This window comes from Bos indicus x Bos taurus, chromosome 6 (assembly GCF_003369695.1).
Source record: "Bos indicus x Bos taurus breed Angus x Brahman F1 hybrid chromosome 6, Bos_hybrid_MaternalHap_v2.0, whole genome shotgun sequence".
NCBI classification, from domain to species: Eukaryota; Metazoa; Chordata; class Mammalia; order Artiodactyla; family Bovidae; genus Bos; species Bos indicus x Bos taurus.
In genome coordinates this window covers 44,905,986-44,918,078 of record NC_040081.1, presented here as the reverse complement: position 1 = coordinate 44,918,078, position 12,093 = coordinate 44,905,986, and the positions used below count along the sequence as shown (strand labels likewise).

Genomic DNA, 12,093 nt, shown 5'->3' with positions numbered 1-12,093 from the left:
AATTTTGTGGTGCAAAGGAGAAAAGGAGTGGGGGCATTGCTATTTCAAATGGGGTTTCCAGACAACTGTCAATGTTGAGATCTATGAAGGAAGGGATGAACGGATCTGGAATCTGAGAAACATGGCCTGAGTAAGACTGAAGAGCAGACTCAGATATCTCACCATTCAACAGGACTGGAATACAGCGTAACCTAGGAAATTTTTTCTTCAGGGAAGACACTCACTTGGCCCTGACTCTCCTCAACCGCTGCTCTCAGGTGCAAAGTCGTTCCTTCATATCTATGGGCAGGGCTAATTTCCTGTACTGGTTGAAGCCTGCCAAACGACCTACACCCTTGCGCAGGCGCAAATGCTTCGTCTTCAGGCACACTATTAGGAGCGGTTCGCGCATGTGCGAGAGCGAGACGGAGGTTTTTGTCCCAAGGCCTTCCCGTACCGTCCAGGAGGTGAGTCGTCTCCTGGTTCCGGGGTGTATTTGTTGTGTGTCAGTTGTTCTCCGGTCTCCGACAGCTGTCGCCACTACGGACATGAACCGCGAGCTCTTCGCGGCGGGCGAGCGGCTGGTGTCGCCGGCTTACGTGCGGCAGGGCTGTGAGGCCCGCCGCTCGCACGAGCACCTCATGCGGCTACTTCTGGAGAAGGTACTGGGCTCTGGGGTCCCTCCCCAACCGCCGCGCCCCCCAGGCTCCGGCTCCGCCCAGCGCCCCTGTTAGTTCCAGGACATGCCCCACCCGCTCGTATTTGCTGTCTGAACCCTGTCCCCAGACCCTGTCGCAGATTGGCATTGCCCTGTACCGGCTTGCACCGCTCAGGTCCTTCTCAGCTTCGCCAGTGCCGCAAAACCCAGCGTTTTTAGGGGATACGAGGTTTTCGGGATTTTGAGACCCCCCCTCCTTTTTTTTTTTTCCCTAACTTCGGGTTGGAGAAGCGAGGGGGAGGGGCCACATGATTTAGTTTTTTGTTTGCGGGTAGGGCAAAGTTCGCCTCTTCCAACTTTCACTACTCCCAGGAAACACGTGATGTTTAAATAAACTTAGGTTTATTAACTGGAAGGACTTACCTGGTGACAAAGAATCCGCCTGCCAGTGCGGGAGACGTGGGTTCCATTCCTGGGTCGGGAAGACCTCCTGAGGAAGGAAATGGCAACCCACTCCCAATTTTCTAGCCTGGACAATCCAGGCTCCATGGACAAAGGAGCCTGGCGGACTACAGTCCGTGGGGTCTCAAAGAGTCAGACAGGACTTAGCGACAAAACAAGGCACTTAAAATCAGTCAATCCTAAAGGAAATCAACCCTGAATATTCACTGAAAGGACTGATGCTGAAACCCCAATGCTTTGGCCACCTGATGCAGGGAGCCGACTCATTGGAAAAGACCACGAAGCTGGGAACGATTGAAGGCAAAAGGAGAAGGGGGCGACAGAGTATGAGATGGTTAGGTAACACCCCGGGATGGACAGGAATTTGAGCAAAGTCTGGAAGATAGTCGAGGACCGAGGAGCCTGGAGTGCTGCAGTCCTTGGGGTCTCAAAAGAGTCGGACCCGTTAGTGACTGAACAACATGCTAACTCACAACAAGTATTGCTGAGGAACTTCACAGTTCTCCAGGTTCTTGCCAGTATCCTGAATTTTAATCTCAGTACAGTTTGGCAACCCCAGTTTTAACACCCTGGTTTGAAAAATCCTAGTTGAAGATAAGGTTTATTTGTCTTCAGTTACTTTTGTTACAGCTTTAAACCTGAGTAAATCTGATTGTATGCATTTATCATCACTTCTTGGACCAGTCTGTAGATAATTGTAATGGATTGTAACAAACATTTTGCCTCCTGAGGGTTTCTTCATAGTGTTGAATTCATGTCTGAATTTTAGAAAGCAAGGAGCATGGCAGAATTTGCATGGAAAAGTTTTGAAGTTCGTTGAAGTAGAGTTCTAGGGAATGATGTTTTTTTTAATATAGTCATAAGCTTTTTTTCCCCTCCTTTTTTAAGGGCAAGTGTCCAGAGGATGGTTGGGATGAAAGTACACTTGAACTCTTTTTACATGAACTTGCAATTATGGACAGCAACAATTTCCTGGGCAATTGTGGTGTGGGAGAAAGGGAAGGAAGAGTGGCATCTGCATTAGTTGCTCGGCGACATTACAGGTATGTTTTTTTTTTAAGTACAAAGCATTTCTTTTTTCTTTGTTAAAAACCATGGTGGCAGTATTAATAATATTAAATTATAAAATGTTCCTTTGTAACCTACTTCTTGTTTAAATGGACATGTGAACTAGCTGCAACAGGGAGACGGAAACAATTTATCTGAATAGGTGTTTTTTAAGACAGTAGGGTAAAAGTTCTAGTATGTGGTGGTTATCCTGTCAGGTCTGGGTTGTTAAAAATACTGGCTGTATGTTGTGTTAACAGTGTTTAACCTAACCTATTTGGTTATAAGAGTTTTAAAAGTGTTAGGGTTGTTTATAATTTTCCATGTTTCTTTTCTAACATTGCAAATTTTTTTAATAGAATGCTATATGGATAGAACTTTCCATCATTCACTCACATCTAAATTGAATCCCATTATATGAGTATCCTGCTTTGTTGCAGTAGGTGTAGGAAAGGTATATTATATTTAATTTCAGGTCAGTAAATCACTTTTTTCTTTTGTATTATTTCAGAAACATTATTCCATCAATTCTGACAATGATTTAGTTGTCAGTGGTTTGAAATATGATTTCTCTGTTCTCCAACTTTTCCTTGAAAAATAGGTAAACTCTTTAAAACTCATGTGTTCCATGATTTTAAATCATGATGAAATTTTCCTCAGGATAGTAGAATTTTATTTCAGCCCAAACTATTGTCAAAGCTAATGATAACGAATGTATGAGCTAGATGAAAAATTCATGGTTAAAAATAAGCTGATAACACGGTTGATAATATATGTTAAAAAAAAAAAAAAGCTTTGTACCTGAGGTTGCAGAGGTAATGGAGTATGACACTAGTGTTCTGTGATAATTCCTATGTGCAGAGTTTCTAATCTAGGCAACTATAAATGATAAATAAATCAAATTTAAAATGAATGGTTTGTACACTAATTTTATGCTAAGGAGCATATAATTCTTCTAAACTTAAGGCAATGTTTGAAACATCAGTTCATCTCTGTTGGAACTTAGCTCACTGCTCTGATTAGGGAAATGGAAAGAAAGAAGATAAGTTAGTATTGCATATATTCTGGTTTTCCATTGCTGTATAACAAACCACCTCAAAACATAGTGGCTTAAAGCAGTCACTTATGGTTGTCTCTCACAGTTCTACAGGTTACCTGGACTCCGCAGGTAATTACTGCTTCAGGTCTCTCACGTATACGGTCCAGCTGAGAGTTTAGTCTTCTGAAGGTTCAACTGGGCAGTTTATCCAAGTTCAGTCACTTAGATGGCTGGGAATTGAGATGGCCTCTCCAAGTGGCCTGACTTGGGTTTCCACCAGCATGGCAACTGGATTTGAAGAGAGAAACCCTCTCCTCCTCTCCCCAGCCTCCCCTTGAGCAAACCCTTCAAGAGGCCAGGTAGAAGCTTTAAGACTTGTTATGACCTAGCTCAGAAGTTCCACACCATCATGTCTGCTTGATTCATCCAGACCAAACAAATCACTGAGGCCAGCCCAGATTCAATCTGGGGAATTAGACTCCATCTCTTGGTGTGGCAGTGGCATATGGGCATAGAGAGAAAAGAAGTCAATAGTGGCCATCTTTGAAGACTAGCAACCACAGCATAATTGATGAATTTGTTTTAACTAGATATTTCCACATTATTAATAGTCAAATATAGTGTTTATTTGGTTATTTGTATTTGTATACTTATACAGTGGATTACTTAACACTGAACATTTTTGTCCAGTTGTTGGCCCATTTTTTGCTTAGGTTCATTCATGGAATTGGACGATCAGGTGATATTTCTGCTGTGCAACCCAAAGCTGCAGGTTCTAGCCTTTTGAACAAAATTACCAATTCTTTGGTCCTGGACATCATAAAATTGGCTGGTATGTACTGTGTTAATCATAATACTTTTGGCTGACCAGTCACACAAACCTTTGCCTAATTTCTTTTATTAATGCTTCTTTCCAAAAGGAGTATAAATGGCTTTTGAAAAGATGTATATAAAACCTTTAGAATAAGATGGAAAATAAGAGCCATAAGCCTGAAGGATGAATTTAGCAGTGAGCTTCCTGAGCAGGAATACAGAAGAAGTATTAAGTCTATAACTCTTTTATTTGATAGAAGTATATAATTTCTTTAAGAAGGATGCTAGTTTTTCAATGGAATAACTAATTTCTGTTTTTCTTCTTATTTGTAGGTGTCCATACAGTGACCAGCTGCTTTGTAGTTCCAATGGCAACTGGTATGAGTCTAACCCTGTGTTTCTTAACATTGCGACACAGAAGACCAAAGGCAAAGTATATTATATGGCCACGAATAGACCAGAAGTCTTGCTTTAAATCCATGATCACTGCAGGTAAAAAAAGAGAAGCAGCATATATGTCTTCAATACCACAGAAAATTCAAACATTTTATATAGAGGCAAATAAGTGAAAAAGAAACTAAAGTGAAGTTACTCAGTCGTGTCTGTCTCTGTGACGCCATGGACTCTAGCCTGCCAGGTTCCTCCATCCATGGGATTTTCCAAGCAAGAATACTGGAGTGGGTTGCTGTTTCCTTCTCCAGGGGATCTTCCCGACCCAGGGATTGAACCTGGATCTCCTGCACTGCAGGCAGACTCTTTACCATCTGAGCTACCAAATAAACCTGTTCCTATTCCTTTTTTTTAATTGTGGTAAAACATACATAACAAAATTTATTATTTTAACTGATTTTAAATATATAGTTTCTTGATATTAAGTACATTCATCATGTTTGAACCATCACTGTCATCTCTCTACAGAACTTTTTCATCCTCTTAAACTGAAACTCTACCTATTAAACAATAACTCTCCCCTGCCCTCCACCCCAGGTCTACTTTCTGTCTATGAATTTGTCCTTCATATAGGTAGAATTATAGACTATTTGTCCTTTCGTGACTGGCTTATTTGACTTAGCATAATATCTTTAAGGTTCATCCATGTTATAGCACGTACCAGAATTTCCTTCTTCTTTTAAGACTCCCATTGTGTGTGTGTGTGTGTGTGCGCACGTGCCTGAGTGCATATTGCATGTATATATATATCTCATTTTGTTTATTCATTTACTGGTGGACACTTGGATTGCTTCCGCCTTTTGGCTATGGTGAATAATGCTGCTAAGAACATGGGTATACATATCCTGTTTGAGTCCCTGCTGTGAATTCTGAAAAGTATACACTCAAGAAGTGGAAGTGTTGCATTTTATGCCCCCGTTCTTTAAAATGGGGATATGATTACCTACGATTGTTTTCAGGATTAAATGGGATAACATATGAAATGCGGGCAATAATCCCTGGAGCATACAAGGTGCTTCAGGAATGTTTGTTGTATGTACATGAGTGGAATACCTATAAATAATTACCATGAATCAAAGTACAGGAATACAGACATCACTGAGTATAGATGAGAAGAAACTTTAAATTGGCATTTTAGTATTTGGCTTCCTGATTAGGACAAGTCAAATTTGAGAATTTAAAGTTATTTTTGAATGACCTCAGTCTGTTGTATGAAATGAACAGTATTGGACTGTAATTAAACTGCTTAAATAATTCTAAAGAAACTCGGGTAAAGGGATTCATAATAAGGTCATATAGCAGAAATAGACTTTTAACTGGCATAAATCTGTCAAGTCTGTTAATTTGCAAACTATTAACCAAAAATCTGATAACCAAACTTATGGAAAGATTGATATATTGAAAAACTGGAAACTTTTTCCAAAAGGTGTTATGATTTGGACTACATTATGTTCTTAGGAAGCAAGATGGTTGTATTCATAGAAAAACAACACAAACTTGCATTGTAGTTGTTTAAAAGCAAAAACAGGGTTGAATCTAGAGAATTTGATAATGGAAAATTAGCTATCCTTAGGATGTTATTTATTTAAGTAAAGTTTTGTTTTAGTAGCTGCTTAGATATGAAGTCTAGACTTCTGTGGACCAGCATGTGAATTGATGATTTTATAGTGGCTGAAGTTTTATATTTCTGTAGGTAGAATGCAGACAACTTGTTGTGGATTCTAAAACAGAAATGAAAACTATTTGCACTGAACTCTGCTTTAAATTGCTGTGTGACCTTGGGGAAGCCACTTAATCTTCCTAAACTTTGGCTCCCTTATCTTTGAAATGAGTAAGTTGAGTTAAATGGTTTCTAAATCCCTTATAGCTTTTAAATCCATGAATCTAGCCTACTGCTAGATCTGGTATTTGGGAAGACTTAAGATGTGAGTACATAATAACTTTATGTGCAAAACAATTTTTATATTTAAATTATAGAAGGCTGTTACAAGCTATGAGATGGGTCTCCTAAAATGTGTTTTATTTTTCTTTAGAGGTAAAACATTAAGTGCATGATTGTGATTTGTTCCAGTACTTGAATTGTATTATTTTTGTTCATCTCTGAAATAAAGTGTACTTTAAAATAAAACTTGTGTTGCCAGAGATTGAGTAGATTTACTTTTTGGTGGACTGAAATTGAACAGGGCTCAGTGACCTCTTTTGTCATCAATGACTGTGTTATTACTTTCCTAGGCATCTATTCAACACTTGTTTTCGTTTCTTCCCAGAATTAGTCTTTCTTGTCATATCAAAATATTAAATGGATTTGTGATCCTAACTGTCCTTCACATTGTTTTGACCTGCCTTTGCCTCATGCCAGTATTAAGCCAGGTCTTTATATTAGAGAAGGGTCCATTGACCAAAATAAATATTTAAGAGTTCTGTATAGAATAGGACTGCTTCCTAGAGTCCAGGATCTCCCCTTATTCTAACATTTTGGTTTCTGGTTGACTTGGTTAGGTTTTGAGCCTGTGGTGATAGAGAACATTTTAGAAGGTGACGAGCTGCGCACAGACCTGAAAGCAGTGGAGGCTAAAGTCCAGGAACTTGGGCCTGATCACGTTCTGTGTGTTCATTCTACCACATCCTGTTTTGCTCCAAGGGTGCCTGATAGGTAAATGATTTGTGAACTTTGTCTTTCACTGTTTATCAGTCTTTAAAATGCACTTATACTAATTCTGAGAGATGTCTAAGTAACATTTGGCAGTTAATGCTACTTGAATGGACTGTTGAAGAAACAACATAATGGCTTCAGAAAATAAAAATATGATATAGAAGAAGGAAAAGCAACTAGTACCAAGTGGAGACCCTTTTTATCACCTGAAAAGACTCAGAGCATCTGTTTTCTTGCTCTTCATTATGTTTCTGGCTTTCTAGCATCCTTTTTGTCATTATTTAATAGAAGTTTCTAAGCTAAATTTTGGATTTACATATTTGGTTTTATTGCCATCTCCACTTACTTGATCTTACAGTTTGTTTTCATATATAGAAACTATCAGTATTATAATAACAGATTTTAAACAGAAAATTTTAGGATTATTTATTGTCCACTGATGCATGTTGATGTATGGCAAAACCAATACAATATTGTAAAGTAAGAAATAATAATAATAAAAAGTAAAAAATAAATAAATTGGAAGACTAACCCAGATATACAGTTAAGTATATAATTATCCTTGCATTTAGAGAAAATGCAAATGTTTAAAAATGGCAACTGTTTCCTTTACTAAAGGATGGCCACAAGCTTTTGCTCTGAAAATGTGGTAGGCTTAGGTATAGTAATATATATTTCTAGTTTTGACAGCAACTGTTTGTTTCATTTTAAACATTTTTAATATAAGTACTAATAATTTATAAAAACTACATTGACTTTGGACTATTTTCATAGCATCAAGTTACACTTTGATTTTAGTTCATGAAGTCACGTGATTTGACAATAATGAATACATGTTAGCTCTTTATAGGCAGATTTTAAGACTTTTTTAAGACACTTGCTTCATTCATGAGCTTGAGTGCTGTTTTCAGATTATGTTACATATGCTTGAGTTGTTTCTTCATTACTTATCAAATTTTAAATTTGTATTGAAATATTAAATAAACATCTTTATTTCTTCATTGATGTTTTTGCTATCTAGAAAAATTTTAATGTGATGGAAATAAATTACATTTCTAAAAACAGCATATGGATATTTGCATTATTATAGATAATTTGTCCTTGAGGATATTTTTGTGAGGATATTTTTGTTTTTGTTTCATTTTGACTTTTTTTAAATTGACATATGGTTGATTTGCAGTGTTGTGTTTCTGGTGTACAGAAAAGTGATTCAGTTATACATATACATATAAAAACAATATACATGTTGTTTTTTTATATCTTTTCCATTAGGATTTATTAAAGGATATTGAATATAGCTCCCTGTGCTATACAGTATGACCTTGTGGTTTATCTGTTTTACATGTAGTAGTTTGTATCTGCTGATCCCAAACTTCTTATTTATCCTTCCCCCACCCTCTTTCCCTTTTGGTAATCATAAATTTCTTCTCTGTGTCTGTGAGTTGTTTCTGTTTTGTAAGTTTATTCATTTGTATCATTTTAAATTCTGCATATAAGTGATATCAAATTGTAATTTCCTTTCTCTGACTTGCTTCACTTAGTATGCTAATCTCTAGGTCAGTCTATATTGCTGCAATTGGTGTTATTTTGTTCTTTTTTTATGGCTGAGTAGTATTCCATTGTATATATAGGCCACATCTTTATCCATTCACCTATAGGTAGGCATTCAGGTTGCTTCCATGTTTTGGCTATTGTAGATAGTGCCATTATGAATATAGCTCAGTCACTCAGTCGTGTCTGAATCTTTGTGGCCCCATGGACTGTGTAGTCTGCCAGGCTCCTTTGTCCATGGGATTATCCAAGAAGAATACTGGAGTGGGTGTCATTTCACACTGCAGGGAATCTTCCCACCTCAGACACTGAACCTGTGTCTCATGCGTTGGCAGGGAGATTTTTTTTACCACTAATGCCACCTGGGGAAGCCCTCGTTATGAATATAGGGATGCATGTGTTTGTTTGAATTAAGAGTTTTGTCTGCATGTATGTGCAGAAGTGGGAATGCTGGATCCTATGGCAACTCTATTTTTAGTTTTTTTAAGGAATCGCCATTCTCTTTTTCCATAGTGGCTGCATCAGTTTACATTCCTGCAAACAATGAAGGAGGGTTTCCTTTTCCCCACACCCTCTCCAGCACTTATTATTTGTAGATTTTTTTAATGATGGCCATTCTGAGTGGTGTGAGGTGATACCTCATTGAAGTTTTGATTTGCATCTCTATAATAATTAGTGATGTTGAGCATCTTTTCATGTGCCTGTTGGCCATCTGTATCATTTTGAATAACTTTATTACCTGGTATAGGATAAGTACATTTTGTGTGTATTATCCTTTAGAAAAAATCAGGTTTTTTTTTTCAGTCAGAATTCTCATGTTTATTCTTATGTTAAATGCTACTGTTATTGGTGTTATATAATGAATGTTCCTGATTAGAGTGAACTTTAGGAATATGATGATGCTCAGTTATTAGTAATATGTTTGAATTTCTGATTTTATTAAATTTAAAAATACATTTTTATTTCCTTACATTAAGTTTAATTCCTTTATAGTTTTAATTTGAATGTATATATTATCTTTATTAATTAATTGGACAGTATTATGGAGCAAAATCAAAGAAAATGTTTTTTTAAAGTATCATTTCTTAAATTGATAACTTAAATTGGATTCTGAGTTAGAATACAGTCCAATTCACGTCAAAAATATTTTTTTGTTTCTCCTTGCCCTCTTAATACACATTGTAAATATTAGCAATTTGATCAATTCAGAATATTTAAAACTACTCACAAGTCCTTTTTTTAAAAGTACTTTGTTATTATGATGCTTTATTCTAAAAGAAGTTTGTTCCGTTATTAAGAAATACTTTCATTAAAATACAAACATGTGAAAGTGTCTTTTATAAAAAAAATACTTGTGTGTATTCCGGAAAGTCTATTTTTGTTAAAAACAACATCTGATTAGTTTTCTGCCTTGATTTGTGAGGTTTATGAAAATGAGTGATAAAATGAGTTTTTAATTCATAAAACAAAACTTTAGGGATATAAATTGAAAACTTCTGATGTTGAATAATGTTATTCCTATTTGTAGTTTAAAAACATATTAATGTACATCTACTGTAAAAGGAAAATGTGCTATGGATAAATAGATAGTTAAGCTATTATATATTTATAATACATTCTTATGGGGAAGAATTTTTTTCTTTTAACATGCTTTGCTTTCAAATTTTATATTGTAGAGAGCATTTTTTAATAATTTTATCAAGCCATAAGGTTTTGTTTTAGCTTCATAGCATGAAGACATTTCTGTTAGAGATGACCTCAGTCACAAGTAGTACTTAGTTTTACAAAAGAGCATTATTTATTACACTCCAATTGAAATTTATTACCTTACTTTGCATAAAGTTAGACTCTCTGTTTGTCTTAATATGAGAAGTATCAAATGAAAAAGTAAGAGTGAATTTTAAACCAGCAGCTATTTAAAAGATTCTTTAGTATCCAAGTTGTTGGAAAACGTTATTTTGGTACTCAAGTAGTTTAATGTTCTGTATTTTTTAATACATTAAAGTCTGTTTGAAAATGTATTTTTTACTTTATGAGATGCTTCATATGAGACTTCTTAGGATTTCAAGATATGCTAATTATTTTGCAGATATTAGCTTTGGAGTGATAAGCAACTGAAAGCATTTAAAAATGAGCATATCAGCCTTGTAAGAACTGTATAAATAATCTGCTTCTTGCTTTTTATATCGAAAATTTTCAAGTGATTTAAAAGCTACCGTCTATATAGATTTTTCTAAACACTTGTTTTCTTATTTTTATTGGTAACATTAATTTAAAAGCTTTTTCAGGCTTATCCCTAAGTACCTACTATGTATATTAAAGGTGCCAAATTATATGCTGAAATACTGCTGTAAAAATTTCAGTTTGTCATTTTTTCCCCTAGTATACTTTTTTGCTATTTAGTCGCTAAGTCGTTTGTGACCCCATGATTATAGCTCACTAGGCACCTCTGTCCATGGGACTTCCCAGGGAAGAATCCTGGAGTGGGTTGCCATATGGATAACTTAAATTTTAAAACTTTTTTTGTAGTTTATTAAGGCAGAGTATGAATACATCTTTCTATTGAATATGTTTATAGGTTAGAAGAACTGGCTGTGATTTGTGCTAATTATGGCATTCCACATATAGTCAACAATGCTTATGGAGTGCAATCTTCAAAGTGCATGCACCTCATTCAGCAGGTAAGAGCTTCAAAAGATATGTCAAGAAAAAATGTATTTTAACATACTTGGGATTATTACTTTGTTTTTCTTGCAACCTAATATAGAAAGACAGTTAGTTTAGCATCTTCATTTTTATGGAGCATTAGGAATTTGCATCCAGTAGTTACTAGTGAAAGTCATTATTTGTTGCTAGTGGCATTGGACTATAGCTATGCTCAGAACGGATATAAAAATATTTTGCCACAGAACACAGAGCTGAGCTTCCTATGCTATAGAGCAGGTTCCCAGTAGCTCTCTACTCTACACATGGTAGTTGGTAGTGTGTATTTATCTGTCCTAGTCTCTCAGTTCATCCTACCCAAGGTGGGAGGTGGAAGGGAGGTCCAAGGTGGGGGGCTATATGTAGCCAATTCACTTCATTGTACAGCGGAAACTAATACAACATTGGACATTACCAGATGGTCAATACTGAAATCAGATTGATTATATACTTTGCAGTCAAAGATGGAGAAGTTCTATGTAGTCAGCAAAAACAAGACTGGAAGCTGACTGGAGCTCAGATCATGAACTCCTTATTGCAAAATTCAGACTTAAATTGAAGAAAGTAGGGAAAACCACTAGACCATTCAGGTATGACCTATATCAAATCCCTTAACGATTATACAGAGGAAGTTACAAATACATTCAGGGGATTAAATCTGATAGAATGCCTGAAGAACTATGGACAGAGGTTCGTGACATTGTACAGGAGGCAGTGATCAAGACTATCCCCAAGAAA

General features: G+C 36.3%; 1 protein-coding gene across 3 annotated transcripts in view; it reads left to right on the top strand.

Moving 5' to 3' along the window:
• Nucleotides 1–266: 266 nt before the first annotated feature.
• The window catches only part of SEPSECS (Sep (O-phosphoserine) tRNA:Sec (selenocysteine) tRNA synthase), a 38,777-nt gene continuing 26,950 nt past the window's right edge, over nt 267–12,093 (top strand). Inside the window, exons 1-6 of one of the 3 annotated variants that reach the window (XM_027544196.1) lie at nt 267–446; nt 1,988–2,142; nt 3,899–4,017; nt 4,332–4,490; nt 6,948–7,101; nt 11,231–11,333. In XM_027544196.1, coding sequence (XP_027399997.1) covers nt 282–446; nt 1,988–2,142; nt 3,899–4,017; nt 4,332–4,490; nt 6,948–7,101; nt 11,231–11,333 — 855 coding nt within the window. In that variant the 5' untranslated portion in view covers nt 267–281. Of the gene's footprint in view, nt 642–1,596; nt 1,639–1,987; nt 2,143–3,898; nt 4,018–4,331; nt 4,491–6,947; nt 7,102–11,230; nt 11,334–12,093 lie in introns of those variants that run through there. The other 2 variants (XM_027544195.1, XM_027544198.1) reach the window with 2 other exon arrangements.